The following is a 19211-nucleotide window of genomic DNA, read 5'->3' as shown; positions in this document are numbered from 1 at the left end:
TTCAGTGCTAGAGTTTGAAGTTCACAGTCAAGAAAACTGCAATCCATGCATTGCATTACATTGAGTAAGTTTTGGACTTCAATCCTGCTTCCTAATAAACAGTGTCTTTTTACTAGAGCAGGTTAGACTGTGTCTATAACAAGTCATTCGGAGTTGTTTACACTAAACAGCTGCATGACCTGTAGCAAAGAACACTGTAGAGAGATCTGTTTGTTAATTGAGAGTATCCAAAGAGTAAAATTGACAAAAAAGTAACATGTCAGAGTTTAGAAATCCTCACTGTTATGCAATTGCTTACACCACTGATTAATGATTATTACATGATAATTGAAAAAGCAAGGGCTGGAGAAATGTTCTGGTTGTTTTATTTTAGCCATCTGATTCCAATTTTGTTTGTTATTTAAACATCCTGCAGTACACTGTAGCTGAACCAAAAACATCACCTTTCTATGATCAACAGGGTTTTTTATCTTAAATGAATTCAAGGTCACTTATGGAAGAAGAAATTTTTGACTTAAAACTTTGATTCATATTCCCTGCCTGTCAATTTGAGATCTTTGTAAATTTTGGTTTTAGCTTTCATGTGTCTTGACTGCCAGATTGCATGGTTTTTTTGTGTTATAACAGTGTAAATAAAAATGAATTTTGTCATTGTGGCTTTTTTTGTAATGAACTAGCCATAATTTGTGATATTCCATTAAAAATGCAAGTCAATCAAGCTTTTGTCATTTACAACTGAATTTGCTTACATCTGTGGGATATTTTGACACAGACTCAAAGTTTATCACTCTCTATGCTTTTGAAGTTTTGGAGGCCATAAACTTGGAGATGACATTACCATAGTAGATCTTTGTATTCACATGGGATTATGTAGGGATCATTGACTCTTTAAAGGGCATAAATGCATTTCTGCTCAAAAAGCACTTTATAAGTAAGAAAATGTAAGGAGCTGTTCCTTTACTAGCATAAGATGGAGCACTTTCTTGCAGGGAAAATTGTTATTTTCAATAAACCCAAGCATGACTGAATGTGTATAGAACTGAGGGTAAAATCTTTGAATAAGATGCAATTTCATAGAAATCAAAGCTTACATTCTGCAGACACTGATGGCCTCTCCTGTCACATGTGCTTTCCTGTAAGAATTGATGTGTGATTGCCCTAAAACCTGATGGAAAGTCTGCTGCTGCAAAGCATTTCACCATTTGGATGTAACTCCACTGGAGATGACTTAAGGTGATACTTTCTCAGTGCTTGATGCTTTAGGAGTGACAGATAACTCACATGTGTGTGGCTCTGCATAGTGCCTAAGCAAGGTTTAACTTCCTGGACATAGCCATTCTTGTAGTTGATAGGACATTCAGACACCATATTTCAGACAGTAAATGTGTTTTTTTTTTTCTTTAAGAGAAGATGTCTTTTACAGATCCACACACATATTTGCATTATATATATTTCTTTATTAAACTTAGTTTATATCCTTGATATATGTGATTTAAAACCAAGTTTGCTCACGCGCATTAATTTTTGTTTAACGTGTTTAAACAGCTATTATGTTGCTGAAACCTTTAATGACCATTGAGGAAAGTGGAAAATTATCATTTTGGACACACTTTGATTTATCTACTTAGTAAAAAAAGCATGTGGTGATATTTACCTGGGGAGCTTAATATAATGTAACTGTTTATGAGGTAAAAAAAGAACTTCAAGGAAATGAAGATGGTTTTACTGTATCTTATGACAGTGTGAAAAGCAGAAATGTTGAGTTGCTGTGTTTTCAACTGCCCCATTTTCCAGCTTAGGTGCAACATAAACTATCTTAATTAATATTGTGTCACCAAAAGGTTTTGAGACGGCCAATTGAATTCTGCCAAGATAGAGTCTTTTGATGAAAACATATCTTTATTGATTGTAGAAGAAGAAAATCATTCTTAAAATGAAATCCAGAGAAAAAAAGTCATATCCCTCAGAGAAAATTTCTGAGTGGCAGGTTGAGATTAACATCATAAAATTGAATTTGTGCTGCAAACCTTTGATGTAATCAGCAGCTGGGAGATGGTGTTGCCCTTACTGTGCTCCTTCTGATTGTGGTGAATTATTGTGTGGAATGAAATAAGTGTTTCTTGTGTCACTCGTTCAAGAAATACAAACAAGGTATTACCAGGTGCTTCTTGCTAGTTAAAATGGGTTGTATCGATTGCTGGTCCCAGTGCCCTGCTCCCTCAGACTGCAGGAGCAGGACATCCCCATCCCCAGGGAGCTGTGGGTGTCACTCAGCAGTGACTCCAGCCCTCTAGGGTGTAGTCCAACAGGTCTTGAGGAAAGTCCTATCATATCCTAAAATGGATTACCAGAGATGGTGTGCAACAGCCTTAAGGAGAGTGCAGCATTTACATCACAAAATATAGAAGGTTGTGAAAGCAGTGTAGGATGGACTAGCAGACTGCAAAGCTACTTTTAAAAAAAATTATTAATTTTTTACTAAGATTAAAACCAATATTTATTTTCTTGTGTAGAAACAAAGAATGTGTCAGATTAAATGAAAGAACAGACAGGAACAGGAGAATGAGATAGATTAAAAGCACAAAAACCATAGGAACTGCTCATTAAAAAATTTAGGCTCCACCTAAATTTTACTTCCTAAGATTTCTTTTACAACAAAGATGAATATAATGAGGTGTGCAAGGGGGGAAACTTATTGAATCTAATGCAAACAGCCAAATTCTGCTATTATCTTAATATTTTCAGGACTATAAGCAAATTTCTGCACGGTTTTGTTTAGTGCCTGCGTTGATTGCCAGACATTTAACTGGGCTTTTAAGAAAGTGACCTTCTGTTGACAGCTTGGAAGGTGTAGGAGACATGAAATGAGTATGGCTATAAATTAAAAAATGTTATTTTGACAGGTTAACTGTTACCTGTAAAGGGATATTGTGTTGCAAGAAGCCTTTCTCCTTGTATAAATAAACTATAAATTCGCATTTGGTAGGTTTTTTATGGGTTATAGTGATGAGAAAGGAGTTTGTCACAACCAGCATTTTATAAGGTGAACTGTTTGAGATTTGGTCCCTGGGGAGAGTTTAGCTCCTCATATTAAGGACCTTGGTGTATATATATTTATGAGAAGTGTTATTATATTATTTATCAGAAGTGTTATTTCTGAATTCATTGAAACATCAGGGTATTTTTCTTTATCAAGAAGTGTCATTCTTACAACTGTAGCTAATAGTTTAACATCTAAAGGATGTGTCATTCAGTAAAGCTTCCTTTAGGCTCTTGAGCAAGTGCTGGGAATGCAAGGGACCAATAGGGAATGTGTGCTGCAGTCTTCAGTGGGGCAAAACAGACCCCAGATTTCTCACTTCAGACCACTGAGTGCCTGGGTGTGCATGCTCCTGAGACCTCAGCCACTCTGCCCTTCTAACCCTTTATGTTCCCAGGCCACTGGCTTCAAGGTTATAATTTTTATTTTAAGAAAATGCAGCTCAGGGAAGGGATGTGTGCCTGAGGTTAAGCACTAATTATGTAGCAGTGATTGGAAGGTCTGAGATGAGCCCAATAGAGACGCTAACAATTCTTTCATTTTGTTTTAAGGTCAGTAGAGGAGTCAAAGTCAAGATACACAGTGTATATGGGGAAAGTGTATGTTAAGTTATGATGGCACTGATTCTTTGTGGTATAATCTGACCTTTTTCATTCTCATCAGTTCATGACCAGTCCTAGTCAAAAAAGCTGAGTGATGAGGAAAAGACCTTGCATAATTATGTGCTTAGTAAGGCATTCAAGGTCAGACCTTCAGCTTTCTGGCCTCTTAAAGCTTTTGATTAGACTTTTAAATATCTCATGGCTCCTGTAGAATAAGAGATGGTGTACTCAGCTTTCCAAATTAAGATTTAATACTACACAAATGGTCCAAAGTTACTAAAGTAGTACAACCAAAGTCCTTGAAGCTGTGAGAATTTGGATGATTTTGCAAGTTAACAATGGTTTGTGGTGTGGTTTCAGAGTGAAAGGAACTAGAGACAGAGTAGCAGAGATGGAACAAGTTACTGGTGAGATGGGCTGGCATGGTTTTAACTAAAACCAGAGCTTTTCAGTAATGAGAGAGCACTGTATGCTTATAAGGGCAGCACAACTAAGCTTGTTAGGCTGTAAGCAGGGAGAAATGGGCAGTAGGTCTGAGAAATGTGATTTCTAGTTGAATTATGGGTTAATACTGCAAATCAGACATGCTTGAGTGGGCAGAGCTGGAGGAATTTGACACGTGCTGATAAGCTACATGCAGCTCTGATATGCCTTGGGCAATATTTGACTTTGTGAAAACAGCTTTTACCTTTTTAGAAGGAACAGTCTGATAAATATCTGTTGATTTTGTTTCAAAAAAGTTTGCTTTAGGTGCCATCAGGATCACTAAAATATTTGGTAAAGCTAAGTATTGTCAAATGTCCATGTAGATATGCTGTATTTCTAGTGAAGTCATGCTACACTGAGAAGCAAAAGTTTCATTCAAACTGCTTGTGCATCACAATATCATAATCCAAAAAACCAAGAAGCAAGTGGAGAAAAAAGTTAAGGACTTTATTAATGCAAAAATTCATATAATTTCTGCTTTCCTTCTCTTGGGCTTCAGTCATAATGTAAAGGAAAGCATACAAAATATTCCTGTAACATTCAGTCTAAATTAGTTCTCTTACAACCAGTGTTTTGTCAGTAGCAGTAGTTTTTTATTCATGTTACTCATGAGCAACTAAACAGTCTGCAGATAAATCATCTCCACATTAGCAAATTCTATCAGCTTGTTTTCTTTTTAACATCTGCTGATTTGAGTTCTCTCAAATCACTTGCTCGGCAGTAGGTCTTTGGCTAAGAATATTGAGCTTGGTTCTATGTTCCCCTTATAAGAAAATATAATTTATGACTCAATATTCAATGCTGAACAAACCTGAATTGTGCTTCCTTGTGTTGTTTTACACTAATTGAACACTCCCATGGTACAAGTATAAAAGACTACGTGATATGCAAGCAAATGCATTTTAAAGATGCAGGATTTGGCTTGTCAAACTCTTTTGGCAGCCATCCCTTTATAAGCCCTATGACAATGGCAAGCTTTATTAGCTTACCTGATAACTAAAAACATGTCATTAAAGATTGTCCAGAACAGCTTTTATTTCAGGACATAAACTGCAAGATAAAGGGATTTCAGTATTCACCATTAGCTTCATATGACTAGAGATTTAAAAAAAAAGTTTTAGAAAAGTCAGATTCTAATGCTGGGAACAATAAAAAGTCTCAGTATTTTTATATATCCACAAGGAGCTTTTATATGGAACTAAGTGGGATTTAGCCTAATGAACTCATGACCTCAATTTTTTTCTTAGATTCTTCTTCCTCTGCCCTCAGCATTCTGTCAAGGTTATATGACAGGACCTCAATAGTCTGCCATACCAGTCTTTTCAGCCTTTTTTTCTCAGTAGCTGTGCCCTTTATCTCATTTTCTTGTCAGGAAGCAAGACCGTTCCTTTAGTTCTGTGTCACTTTAGGCTTTTAGTAGTAGTCATGTAGATAGCTCTTGTCCATGTCCCTGCTTTCAACTGCGGTTGTGCTGGGTTACAGTTTCCTTAAGCATAATTTAAAAGGCTGCTTCTGTGCTCCGTTTTTGTCCTGTGGTCTTTTCTGAATTATCACAGGAACTGCTCTTCATGTCACATCTCATCATTCGTGTGTTCCTTCCTTTGACTCACTGGCTGTCATGGATTTTGTCCTGCCCACTTCCTGTCTCCTCAGAAAAGCTCAGCTTTGCTGTCATGTTTTTTGACTGAGTTCTCCCAGTTGCATTACTGTATCATCTTGTTTAATTTTGAACCTCTTTCCTAAGGATGTGCAAAGGACTCTGGTGTCTCTTCTTAGTCCAGGACAAATTGGAGCACACCTCCTCTGAAAGCTGAATTTTGCTTGGTGGCTACAAAGTGGTTGCTCTGAAATATGCCTTCAATCGTATTATTGCTGTCTGGATTAAAAGAAAGATGACATAGGTGACGTACAGTACTTTTGAAAAGAAAAATTAAAATATTGGTTTATTTAAGTGACCTTAGATAATGGTGAATCTGAAATAGCTTAAAATCTGTCCTTTCTTGTTCACTGACACGGCGTGATTGATGTATACAAACAATTTTGATGTTGTTCAGTCTGTTAGCTGTTGTCAATCTGTCTGTCTATTGCCCAGCTGATGGGAGTCAAAACTGCTCTCAGCCAGATGGACAACCCCATTAAATCAATTTTTTTCAATAGGGACAAATCTATTAGATAATTTTTTTGGGGCAAAGAACTCATGTCTTGAGCAACAGATTCTATTCATTCTCTGTTTCTCAACTTGCAACTCTGCTGCCACCTTACTTTTTGTTCTTGTCTCTAGGATGTGCCACAGAATGATTGGTTATATGGTTAGGTATATAGCTTTGCCATCTTGGGCCTCATTTTTCTCTTCCTCCCTGACCCACCACCACCCATTCTCTCCTTTTGACCATATTATCTTTCTCTTGTCTTTCCCTCCTTGAAATCAGAGTCTTTATTGGCACCCTGCTCTTAAGCCACCTCTGCTCCAGCAGTTGGCTCCTGCTGTTGCCAGTGAGCAGAGCTGCTGGTTGGAGGGAACAGGGGAAGTGTTGTGTCTTCCACCAGCCACATTTGGGGAGAACAACGTGAGCCTATCAGAGCTAAGCCAGGCTGTGTGGAGCAGCACACAACTCTTGCTGCTGATGATTCAGTATTCTCTTAGTACTGGTCCCTGAAATTGTTAGTGTGATGTTGGCAATAGTAAGAAAATGTTTCAATGCCTTATCAGTGTCTTACAGCAATATTTTTTGTCTTCCCTTTCCAGCTGTTGATTACCTTCCCCCTTTTTTTAGGTGATTTTTTCCTTATGTTTAATCCTACTCAGGATCATCATGACTTGTTTGTTTTCAGGCGCTGACCATGAAGGCATCAGTACCAGCTGTGGCTGTGTGGGGGAGAACAGCTCCCTCTCACAGCGTCACTGCTGTGATGATCACAGATGACCAGCAGACCATAGTTACAGGGAGCCAGGAAGGACAAATATGTCTCTGGGATCTTTCATCAGACTTACAGGTTTGTGTCCACTGTGCTACAGTTTGCTATATAGACTGGCATTTTATCTTTTAGTATTGGCAATAGGATTACCCAGACTTGTGCTTATTTAGATGAATTTTAAAAGATAGTGTGATATTTGTTATAGGAATCTCACGAAGCAGAAAGTGAAATGCTTGTAAAAGCAACCTGTAATTTGCAGACTTTAGAGAATTTTTCACAGATTAGCATGCCTAGTGGATTATAAGTTGAGACTTTGTGCTCTGAGCAGTGACAGCAAGTAAATATATACAATTATCATGATTTGTGTCTTGTGAAGGTTTTTTTTCTTTTGTAAATCAATTGCTAAGCATGACCTGTCATTTAAAGAAAAAATATTTATAGAACCAAATCTGTCTACTAAGATGGAAGCAGCAAGAATGAACTTTTATTTTTGATGTAACCAAGATGCAAATTGTTGCTTTATTTATTTTCTTCACAATGGAGCAGAGTCAAAACACTTCCTGTTTTGTTTTTTTTATTCTGTGTTTCTAGAACTATGTTTATATTTTTTATATTTAGTTGCCCCATTTGGACTCAAACACAGTCTGAAAGTTTGCCCTTTTATGAGGCTACCTTTTCCAATTAAGACCTTTGCATGCAGTGATGATAATTAGGTTATTTAAATGTGTGGTATGAAACATGTGCTTAAGAGCTTTGGTTTATCAGTTTCTACTTCACTGTGCCACTTTTGGTGCATGCTGTAGGGTGAAGGCCAGAGATGTCCTGCACTTTGCCTGTTTTATAACATTTGATGTTCCATACATTATTCAGATGATGAATGCAGTGAATACAAAAACTTAGCTTTTATGCAAACTCCATAAGAATTCTTCCACATCTTTCTGCATTCCAGAAACATGATGGAAGAACATAAGAATATGAAGCAGATTGACAATTATATAGATTGACAAGTAATATTCTCTTGGTTTTAGATATCTTTAGTTTATATAGAAATTGTTTAAGATAAATCATTATATTATTCTCCTAGATTTCATCTAAAGAAATGCTCTTTGGCCATACTGCTTCTGTAACTTGTTTGGCAAAAGCAAGAGAGTTTGAGAAACAGCCATATGTAGTAAGTGCTACTGAAAATGGGTAGGTAACTGAATATTCAATTATTCATTTCTTAAATTATGAAATGTGTGTCAAGTGTAGGTCAGATTATGCATTTGCAGAAATGTTTCAATCCACTTCCATGATATTAAAATGATAGCAGCTACTTAGGGTAGTGACTACATTGTTAATATACAATGGTCCAACTAAGAGCTTGGCCCACGGACAACAGAAAGGTTTGGCAGATTCACATATCCACTTAGTATTCAGAAAAAAGGAATTAGTCCAAGGGGTTGACTAAACCCTATTCAAAGAGAAATTAATGGGTTATTGGGGGGCATCAGCAATTCAACAGCATTTGACTATCATGGTGTTTTTCTCTGTTTCTTCCTGAGCTCAGACTTGAGAACTGAACCAGTAGAAGAAGCTAATGTACCCTGATCCAGGTTTATGGTTCCTCAGTCAGTACCTATGGAAACAGAATGGGCATGAATTAAAGGCATATGTGCTCCTTTTCTGTATTTACATCTGATGTGCTGTTTTGGAGAATATCCTTTCAGAGGGCCTTGATCTTGCACTTTGTCTGCTATGTGGGTGTTATGACATAGCCTGTCACTTGAGTCAAACTACTTCCTGCATTTCTGCTAGGTTACACTTAAGAATATTTGATAACATTTTCAGCTGGGATTTGAAGACCCGTTAGGATTTGTAGACCTGTTAGGATTTCATCTGTTGGAAACAGTTGGGGCTAGCTGCTTGCTTCCTTAAGGTTTTTCTTAAGCAATTTTGTCTCGCTGCTTAATTATATTCCCCCCCCTCCCTGGCTGATTCTCTCATTCAATCATGAGTGTACTACAAAGGGATAACCTGCAAAAAAACTATTTCAGGCTTCTTAACCTTGAAAGATTAGACAGCCTCACTGGACAGGTGGTGGTAAGCATTACTGTTCATGTGCAGAGAGGGTGAGAAATCTACAACCAGTTTTGTATTGCCCTTCTACAGTTCTATTCATGGGTTCTGAGAAGAAGCTGCTTTTCTTCTCTGTTCTGAAGTTCTGTTAGTGCAATACTGCTTCCAGATCATACTGGGAGCAAAGATGCTGTGTTTCCAAAAAAAAACTGGGATGGAAAGTGTTAAGAAATAAATGAGGATATTGCTGTAGATATACCACACAGGGATGTTCACATCCTAAAGATTATACCTCTGAAGGGATCATTAGACTTGTTTGGAATGTGTATAGGTAGGATTGAACTGTCTTCTGGCCCCTTTAAATGTTCATTTTTGCCAAATTACTCCTGACTTCCCATCTGTATTACATAAGTGCAAAGCATCCATCACTGATCCCTGCAAGGTTGCAACATGAAGTTGAGGTAATTACAAATAGGAATCCTTGTCTTCAGGAGATGGAGGTTTTGCCAAAATGCATTTTCTGGCTTGTGAATAATTCACTTCTGCCATTTTCAAGCTTCCATTTCCTTGTAGTGAGGATGGAAGAAATCTTATGGAAGATGATTCTATGATAAGCTTCACTGTTCCACTTCAGATTGTTTTCAGAGTTTCTATAACTGACTAAGCCCAGAAGAACGAGCATTGAATGTTATTTTTTGTGCTTCTAATATGAAAGTTCATAAAAGAATCTCTAATGATTCATGAGTTCAGTGATGTCCTATGAGTGACAAACCTGTCGTACTGCACATAATGTGTGGAATGTTTGATATTGCTCACTCCTTATTAGTACACACAGTAAACTGAATACATCATCCAGAAGCTGAAGTTACATTCTGACATTCTGGTCTCATTTGTGCATGTTTGTAGGTATGTATGTGTCACAGTAATGTAGCTAAAGCAGTAAAGTTCTGATATAAACAAGGAGAAAAGCATTGCTCTGAAAGGTTTCACAAACAGTATAAAGCTTTCGCTTAATTTCTGACTTTGGATCTATCAACTTTGATGCTGCTATTGCTCAGCTGAAAAATACTAAGAAGGAATGCTTTGAGTTTAGCATCAAATGGGAAAGTAGGTAGGTTAAAATGTAAATCACTAAGTAGTATTTCTTATATAATAAAATGCTGTCCGCAGTGCATTCTTTAGGTCTAGATACAGAAAATTTCTTACAATGTAATATGAGAAATAATGACATGAGTGTTTCAGTTCTGGAAGTAATGTTTGTTTTTTAATAAAATCTAAATGCATCAAAGTTTACCATTCAGTTGCTGAGATATGATATCTCATACAGCCTCATTTACAACATTTAATTTGATTTTCTCTTGTAATCTAGTCCCACTGCATGTTGAATAATGTGTAGATAAGGAATATGTGCCAAAGTCTCCTCAAACAACCTTAAGTGTGTCCAAGTGTGGCTGTGGTGTTGCACAGGTACTCAGGTGGTTGAGTGTATTGAGAGCAGATTTTGGGAACAGCCTCATGATGGCACTGTTTCTTCTTAACAAACGTTGTTCCTCTCAAGAACTGAAGTCTGATGTGGGAGAAGATGCATGATGCTTTTCGAAATGTCTGGTTTAAGTTCAGTGAAATGAATCATTTTCAGGAGGATGTAGTTCCAGTGACAGATAGTTACAGTGACATGTTGACGAGCTGTAATGGCAGTATACCTACAATTTGTTGTAGACCGGACTTGGTCTTAAAGTGAGGTTGGTTGCAAGGCAACAGGGTGTAATTACCAAAACAAAAAGAAACAGATACTGTATGTCATCCCCTGCTAATGACTACATTTTCTTACCCAGCAATCTGTAACAAAAAGCTTTATAAATGACCAGACTACACTTAAATACAGCACTAGAGAAAAACTTGGGGGCACAAAATTATTCCAGCCAATTGAGTGGAAACGACAGAGAATAATATGAAGTTATCTTTGGCAGGGAGATGTGTGTTTGGAATGTCACTAGTGGACAGTGCATTGAGAACGCAAAGCTTCCTTATAGGCATACAGCAATCCATGTAAGTATAGCAGCTTTTCATGGGGTCTCTGTTCATTACAAGAGTTTTGCTTTATTAACATGATATTTTTAAGAAACAGTTTTAAATGTATAGCTTGTAACGTAGGAAAAAAAGACCCTGTCATAAAATAAGTATTTTTCATCTTTTTCAGTTTTTTTTCTTCTAAGAAAAGAATTGAGACTTCTACGTTCCTCTGCATTCCTTAATCAAATCAGACTGATTACTTTAAGCTGCAAATATTTGAAATGCAGTATTGATTAACTTACTGTTTGTGTATCAGGTAGCCAAGTGAAATGGTCTTAATCTTTGCTCTTGTCTTGTTACAATTGCAAGGAAGCTTCAAGTTTGATGTTGGCTTTTTCGTGACATTTTAAAAAAGTACAAGTAATCTGACCAAACATTGTGAGACAGTCTGCTGAAAGACTTATTTTTAAGCTTTTGAATGGTTTTGGTGCTGAGCTCCTGACCTCCAAAAGAGTTCACCCCGTTTTCAAAAATACACTTTCATTCGCTGCAGAATTTTAGGACAAATCCCTTATTTTCAGAGACTTTCAATATTGCTTCAGATAATTTGGTTTCTCTGGTTGAAACTGTGTCCAGGTAAAATAAGTATCTAGATTTTGGAGTCTGGGAGAATTTGAAATACACATGTGAGTGAGATTGAGGGCCCCAGCATCTATGGGTTTGATTTTGGGACATGGCTTATTTCTGGATATGTTAGTAGAGGAGAAGCTCAGGGTTCCTGTGTTAGTTAAAATGCTGGTTTTCTTCAGTGAGGAAGTCTAAGGTGGAACTAAGGCTCCAAATGATGGGTATCTGAGACTTCATGTAAATGCAAAGCACAGCCAATTTGGAATCAAAGATTTTTAACCCTTCCAGATGTTTTTCTTGACACTGCTTTGGTTGATATGAGGAGTTCAAATACAAAATAGTTGTTCAAATAGTTGTTCATTGTAAAGGGAGGAGGGAAAAGCTTGGATATATTGCCAACAAAAATTATGGAAGATTAACTTTTTTTTTACATATATGTATGTGTATAAAAATTGTATAAGCTAAGAATTATTCTACACTTTTATTTGTGCATATGCTTAAAGTGTTTATATTCCTTAAATGGGTGTATGTACATGAACAAAAAAATACTTATATTGCTCCTCAAATTATAATTTGACCTGCTATGTTCTAATGCTTAATTAGATTTTAATAGATGAAGTTACAGATAAGTTCTGCAGGGAAGTAGGCAAATCTGTCCTAGCTGACAATCTGTACATTTTTTTGTGGAGATCAGGGGAAGAATATTCATTCTTACCCTTCAAGTAGGTGTAGCAAATACTTGCAGAAAATTGGTAGTTTGTCTCTATTAGAAATGTGCTAAACCTAATTGTGGCTAATAATTATATTTGTTTAATAACTTGGGCAAGATAGAAAACAGGAACACCTAACAGGAAAGCTTAGGGAAAAGTAGGTGTTGCTGGGAGGGGAAACTATTCTTAAAATGAAGCCTTCTGATAACTATAATAAATTGTGTTTTTCTGTTGTAGATTTCCTGTTGTGTTTTGTTTTAGATTTTTTCCTTGCTGTTCCATGGGGAACAGTTGCTTGTGCTGTAGTTAATGTTTGGTTTTAATTGAACTGCTAACCTATCTGCTCTAGTAGGTTCCTTTTGTTCAGTGTAGATGATTTAACTATGAATGGCAGATGTCAAGTAGTGCAAACTGAATATTTGCCATTTGAAATGAAATTCAACACCAGGGTCAACACTTAAACATTTGTCTCTTAACCAGTGTGGAATTTTTTCAGAGGAATTACTGACTATACAAATCCTCTATTTCAAGCCTAATTTAATGGTAACAGTAATTGTAAATTCTAACATTTTCTGCCTATGTTTATTCATAATATCTGTAGTACTATTTATCCTATTTCCAGTTATTTTTATTACTCACTTCAGTTAGTTTACTAAAAAAACAAGAATTATTATATAACCAAAACTGTACAGAAAATTTGTAAATGAGGTGCGGCTTTTTGGGTTGTCTGATATTTTTGTCTGACTAGATGATTGTTCCCTTTAAGGTTAGCAATAAATGTAAATTGGCTTTGAGGTGGCTGCTTACTCGTTTGTAGAAATTGTTTGCGATTACAGCTGGACATACAATGCAGATGTCTTTGCACATACAGAACACCTAGCAAAAAAAAAATCCTCATAGTCACTCTGTTTGCTTTGTCTTTTGGTTTTTTTCCCTTTGTGATTGCTGAGAAAGAATCTTCTGAACCACTAGGGTGTTTCATGTCAGAATGAAGAATATCCTATGGAGTAGAAGTTCTTCCTGGAAGGCAATCAGTAATTATGAAAAATTTAATTAAGAATATTTTGCATCTGATTCTTCCTTTTCATACAACCCTTGATGACAGGAGGTTTATGAAGTGTTTGGAGAGAGGCCTCTCAGAGAAACAAGTCTCACACTCTTTAGCAATTTATAGGGAAAATTAACACCTGACTTTATTTCAAAAATTAGAAAAATCCTAATATTTAGGAAGGACAGATGCTGCTTTCAGTCTGAAGCACCTTTTACTAAGCTGTGTGCCTTTCTACTGTTACTAGTAATATTGGATATGGTTTCACATACCTTAGATTTTTTTAGTGATGCTTCAAGTGTTGATTATGACATGTTCAGTGTGAAAAATCTTCATGCCATTTGTGTATCTGTGTGCTGACTCTCTGCTTTCCACTTGGACAGTATTACCATTGCTCATTCCGAATGACAGGTGAAGGTTGGCTTCTTTGTTGTGGAGAATATCAAGATGTTCTTATTATTGATGCTAAAACTTTGGGTGTTCTTCACACTTTATCATCATCTCAGTCTTCTGATTGGATAAAATGTATGTGTATTGTACACTCTGCAAGAATTCAAGGTATATGTTTCACATGTATTTATATAGCCACATTAAATTGTGATAAAATATTTATGTATAGATGGTATATTCCTGTTTTATTTAATATCGAATTATTTCACAGAGCTGTTATATAGAAGATGTTAAGGTTTCATTGATAGCACAAGAGGTGTTTCTAAGGCTCCTGTTTTATTTAATATGTTTTTAGAGGAAAAAAACACCTATACTGGCTGTAAGCAGCTCAGTTCTTGGATTTAAGTATAAATAAGTTGTGTAATATCAGATAAATTAAAGGCACAATACCACAGTTCTGTGCCTTCTGTTAATACATTATTCACTACTTGCTTACATATTTTGTATTTCTATATATAATTTACTTTTGTGTGTAAAACTGATATTTCATCTAAGCAGTGCCCTGCAGAATCCTTGTTTTAGTGCTGAACAGATAGGGGCTGTTTGAACTTGGCTTCATGTTGACTATCTCACTGTTAACTTTTCACAGAGGACTCTTTAGTTGCAGTGTCTGTAGCTGGAGTTCTCAAAGTATGGGACCTTTCTTCATCTCTGAATAGCATTCAGGTCAGTGTTAACATGAATGTTCTCAAGTAAAGGCTACACTGAAGCAGAATATGAATAAATTTCCATCTTCTGGATGTGTATTAAATAGATTTTATTACTTTTGTTAGAAAATTCTGAAAGCATATCTTCATAGCATTATTTAAAATTGGCCCATTGGACAGCTCTTGCCTTGACAGCTGCATTACCTTTAGGCCAGGCTTCTTGTCTTTTCATATTCCAGGATGCTTAAGTTGCAATGCTTTCCTGCTATCCTGATAATGTCTTTGAACCCCTTCACTCTGTCCTTTAAACTCAAAGCTCTTCAATATTGGCCTTTGTACTCCCTCTTCACCCTTGTTACTCTCTTCAAAATGGTCCTTTAGATTTTGTTTTCCTCGGTCTGCTTTTCACAATGCTGTCTTCACAGCAAGTCTCTTGCTGTGTCAAGTGTCCTATTTTTCTACCTTCAAGCTCACTCTTTTTTGGGTTAATATTCTCAGCAGCTGTCACCTTCCATGAGCAAGTGTTAGAATTGGGATGCAATTTTTGTGTTCTAGTTATACTCTAAAAGCTAGATTCACGAAGGGGCTTCTACAGTGAGACAGAAATGGCAAAATATCAACAGACTTCTCTGGATGTTGGTAACTCACCCACTGCCTGGACAAACTGCAGGGTGTAGGCAGCACTACTTGTTTATAGGTCAAATCAGGCCCCTGAGGAGAGTCTGTCAAGTTTGATACCATCCTGGTGTTTTTGATTTATCTGTGGTGTTTTGGGGTGCATCTTTTCAACATTCCTAGAGCAAACCCCACTGCTGTGTTGTAAAAATTCTGAGGATTCTAACAACTGATTACAGATGTCAGAGGAACATATGGTGTGGTGCAGTCTTTTTACTGCCTGGGGGCACCTTTTGTGGAGGGACTGCTGCAGAGTTCGTAACAATCCAGCTAAATTCTAAAGAGCAGCATTTTAATAAATATTGTTGGATTTACTTGGAATTAAGTGAAGCTGCAAGATGTCATAAGAAAATGGCTTTCAGTTTTATAGCCATGACTCCAAGCATACGTAGCCCTTCTCTGAGAGGTTTTGAGACTGTTGGTATCTTAAAAAACAGAAAACATCCAATTTAAGTGATTTAATCAATAATTAATAAATATAATTCCAATAGAATAATTTTGAGTGTGATGACTTTAATATGTCTGATATTCCCACAAAAAGTGTGAAAATACATACATTGTTTTTAACAGTACATTTAGCAATACAAAGCTAAGAAAATGAATTACTTTTACACTGCCTTTTAAAGGTGTTAAGAGCAAACAGGGCATATGGCAACACCAGCATCTCAGACTGTCCTGGTTCCAATGAGAATGGGTGGGAAAGTAAAATACTCATCAGCTTTTCTGAATCTGATCCTCTGTTTTATAGGTGTTGTAACTGTTTTTTTTGACTGAAGAATACCTGGCAGATACTCATTACAGCAGTTTCTATTTATGGCCTGCCTTTGGTCCTTCTCCACATTCATTATCATTTCTTTAAGTGAGATCACAATCTGAGCCACACAAATGTTAACATTCTTCTGTTTACATTTTAGTTGTGAACCTGTTGTCTTTTTATTGTTAATTGAGAATTATACCTTGCTTTGAATTTTGAAAGTCTCTTAACAGAAAATTATTTTCAGTGGGTTGTTTCTATACTAAAAGCTCACTCAGATATCTGAAACAAATTTCATAGCTTTTTTTCCCCTCTGTGCTGTAAAGGAGAAACAAAGTGTGTGCGAGAAGGAATCAAAATCTCTGGACTGTATAAACTGTCAAGCAGTAAGATTTTGTACTTACACAGAAAGGCTCCTTCTTGTTGTGTCCTCCATGTGCTGGCAGGTACATTATTGAGAATTACACTTTCTTGTTAATGTTGTTAATTTTGAAAAGCTAATATGATTTTTACATGCAGATACTTGTTTATCTCCTTAGGTTAAAGAAAGCATTCACAAATTGTCAAATATAATTATGCCTGCAACACTTCTTGGCTTATCTTTACTGCGTGAAAGAGATGAAGCTTTTATTTTTTATGAATGTATTTCTGCTTTTAAAGTTTAACTCCAAATTGGCTGGCTAGAGGGGGGATTTAAGTAAGGGACAGTTTTAGAGCACTGAGTGCATTATAGTCCCCTCCACAGTGCATTTGAAAGGGAGACAAAGAATAAAAATCCCTGTTTAAGTATGACAGAAGTACTCACAGTTGGCAAGTCCTCAGTAGTCTGGGACCTTTGTTTGTTGATAGCAGCAAAACTAAAGACCCCAGGCTATATTGCTTTTTCTTGAAGCTATAATAAAGTAACTAAAATTTTAAAAAATTTAATAACAGTTTTAGAGAAAACATAATGTGTTTAAACTGAAACTTACTGAAAAAATCTGTATTTTTCTTTTGCAGTGCTACAAAATTTCACTTGCATTAATCGCTCAGGTTTATTTTAACATGTATACCTGATTACATCATCCCTGTGGGGACAGGAATGGGTCAAAAAAATTCACATATACCTGGGTCAACTTCAAATAATGTAGTTGTAGACTATCCTTGACATGTCTCTTGGGCTACTTAAATTCTAAACAAAAACATTTATAGAGAAATTTCATGTGTAGAATGGATTTTCCGCTTTTAATGGAAAAATATCTGTAACATGCATTGTTTTCTATTAATTTCTATAATGAGACTACAAGACCCTAGTGCTACTTTTTGGGGTTTTTTTTAACTGTCAGTTTCTTTAACTTTGAACTGTATGGTTTGACTCTGACTTTGCAGTAGTTTATCAAAACATATTAGGCTTTAAAAATAGTTCAACTATGAAGAGTTGAACTCATGTTCTACTTCCTGATTCACTGCCCAAACCCAGTTTAGGTTAAAATGAAATTGCCAATGCTATTTGTTTATGTTTTGTTCTTTTTCTGAATTAGGTCTATGATTATTGTGATTTCTCCTTGCTTTGTACTGAGTTCTGTAAGAGTGGTCAGTGCTTTGCTGGTGGGGAAGTGCTGGCAGCTTACAGACTTATCATCTGGACCGAAGATGGCCACAGTTACATCTACCAGCTGCTAAACAGGTGGGCTCAGATGGGAAATTCACACAAAAAGTTCAGGTACAAGATGAACTTTGCAAGGGTTACTATGGAAAATCTCTGCATGTTGCAAATGATCAAAAACCAGAACAAAACCACTCTGGCACTCAAAGATTTACCCTGAGTTTGACAGCCCTCAGTCTTTGTTTGACACAGCAGGGGACATAGGAATAAGATTAGCCATGTAGAACTTGGGCAGCTGGTGCTGTGATTTCAAAAAGTCTCCTGTAATTACTTATTTGGTTACCTTTAATTGAACTTGTGAATCTTGGATGTTACTGCTCCGCTTTCTAAAAAATTACTTTCTAAAGCTTGTATGTTTAAAATTTCTTGTTTTATTATATAGTGGCCTTTCTAAAAGCATGTACCCTGCTGATGGGAAGGCACTGAAGGAAACAGTTTATCCTCATTTACTCAGCTTTACTGGTATGAAGGAAAATAAGGTAAATTCATAATTGTTTGAAAGTTTATTTATTGTCTGTTTGCCATAACCTGAATAATCCCAAAAGAATATATGAATTCATCAACAGATTTAATTATTCCATAAAAACAGGGAGTAATATTTATTCCTTCATTTTAAAATTGTTGCTTAGAAACTTGAAGAGGCTCATAACATATTTTGCCTGATTTTTGGCTATATTTAGGTTTTTTTCACAGTGGAAAGATGCCTTTATCTTTGACTGTATATAGACTGGTTCTTGTTTCTTTTCTTTAATTTTGGCGAAAAGTATTTTTAAACAAAGATGTGGTCTAAAATAGTTTTAGAAGCTTCTACTTTCAAATCTATAAAAATTAATAAAAATAAAATAAATAAAATCTCCCAACAAATACCACTATGCCATAAAACCAAAATCAAAAAAGATTACCCATGAGCAAAATATGAGCACGTTACTTAGTTCTTATTAAGGAATGTATACATATTTCAAGTAACTATATAAATAGGTTGTGTATCCACCTGAAATTGAAGGGGTCTGAATCTGTGGCATTTTATCCAGAATACTGCTGGCTGCAGCCTTCAGAGGCATAATCACATGCAGAACTTTCTTGGACTGTGAGCAGACTGATGTACTCAGAGTGCATAAAATGAGACACATATGACTCTCTTCATATGGTCTTGGCTTGAAGAAGCCTCTAATGTTAAGAAAAGAGGAAGATGAAAAAGTAGCTGATAGAGATCAGCTTTTGTTTGAGAATTTATATTTAGCAGAGCATGTCGCACCAATTTCAAATTTGAAGTAACTGTGTAGACAGGTATCTCAAATGGACACAGCTGTGTTGGAAAACCTACATCTTCACTCACTTTTTATGTTGTGTTTTGTGTGATCACAAATAAATAAGGAAACCCCGATAGTTTGGAAAGAAGAAAATTCATTATAATTAGGAAGCTGGGGAATGCAGGGCAGGAAGGATATGTGGGAGGCCTTCTTATTTGGGCAAAAAATGAACCAGAGCAAATAGAACAGATTATTCTGTGTAGCTTTGGTTCTGGTTTATTTTTATTTTT

General features: G+C 36.2%; 1 protein-coding gene across 1 annotated transcript in view; it reads left to right on the top strand.

Moving 5' to 3' along the window:
• Nucleotides 1–6969: 6969 nt before the first annotated feature.
• Nucleotides 6970–19211, top strand: part of WDR72 (WD repeat domain 72) — a 91115-nt gene continuing 78873 nt past the window's right edge. Inside the window, exons 1-8 of the mRNA XM_031055953.1 lie at nucleotides 6970–7122; nucleotides 8129–8235; nucleotides 11073–11151; nucleotides 13884–14058; nucleotides 14540–14616; nucleotides 16353–16472; nucleotides 17547–17692; nucleotides 18054–18150. Coding sequence (XP_030911813.1) covers nucleotides 6970–7122; nucleotides 8129–8235; nucleotides 11073–11151; nucleotides 13884–14058; nucleotides 14540–14616; nucleotides 16353–16472; nucleotides 17547–17692; nucleotides 18054–18150 — 954 coding nt within the window. The remainder of the gene's footprint in view (nucleotides 7123–8128; nucleotides 8236–11072; nucleotides 11152–13883; nucleotides 14059–14539; nucleotides 14617–16352; nucleotides 16473–17546; nucleotides 17693–18053; nucleotides 18151–19211) is intronic.

Source organism: Geospiza fortis, unplaced genomic scaffold, assembly GCF_000277835.1.
Source record: "Geospiza fortis unplaced genomic scaffold, GeoFor_1.0 scaffold171, whole genome shotgun sequence".
Lineage (NCBI taxonomy): Eukaryota > Metazoa > Chordata > Aves > Passeriformes > Thraupidae > Geospiza > Geospiza fortis.
The sequence above is the reverse complement of the archived record's forward strand: the minus strand, read 5'-3'. Positions and strand labels throughout refer to the sequence as shown.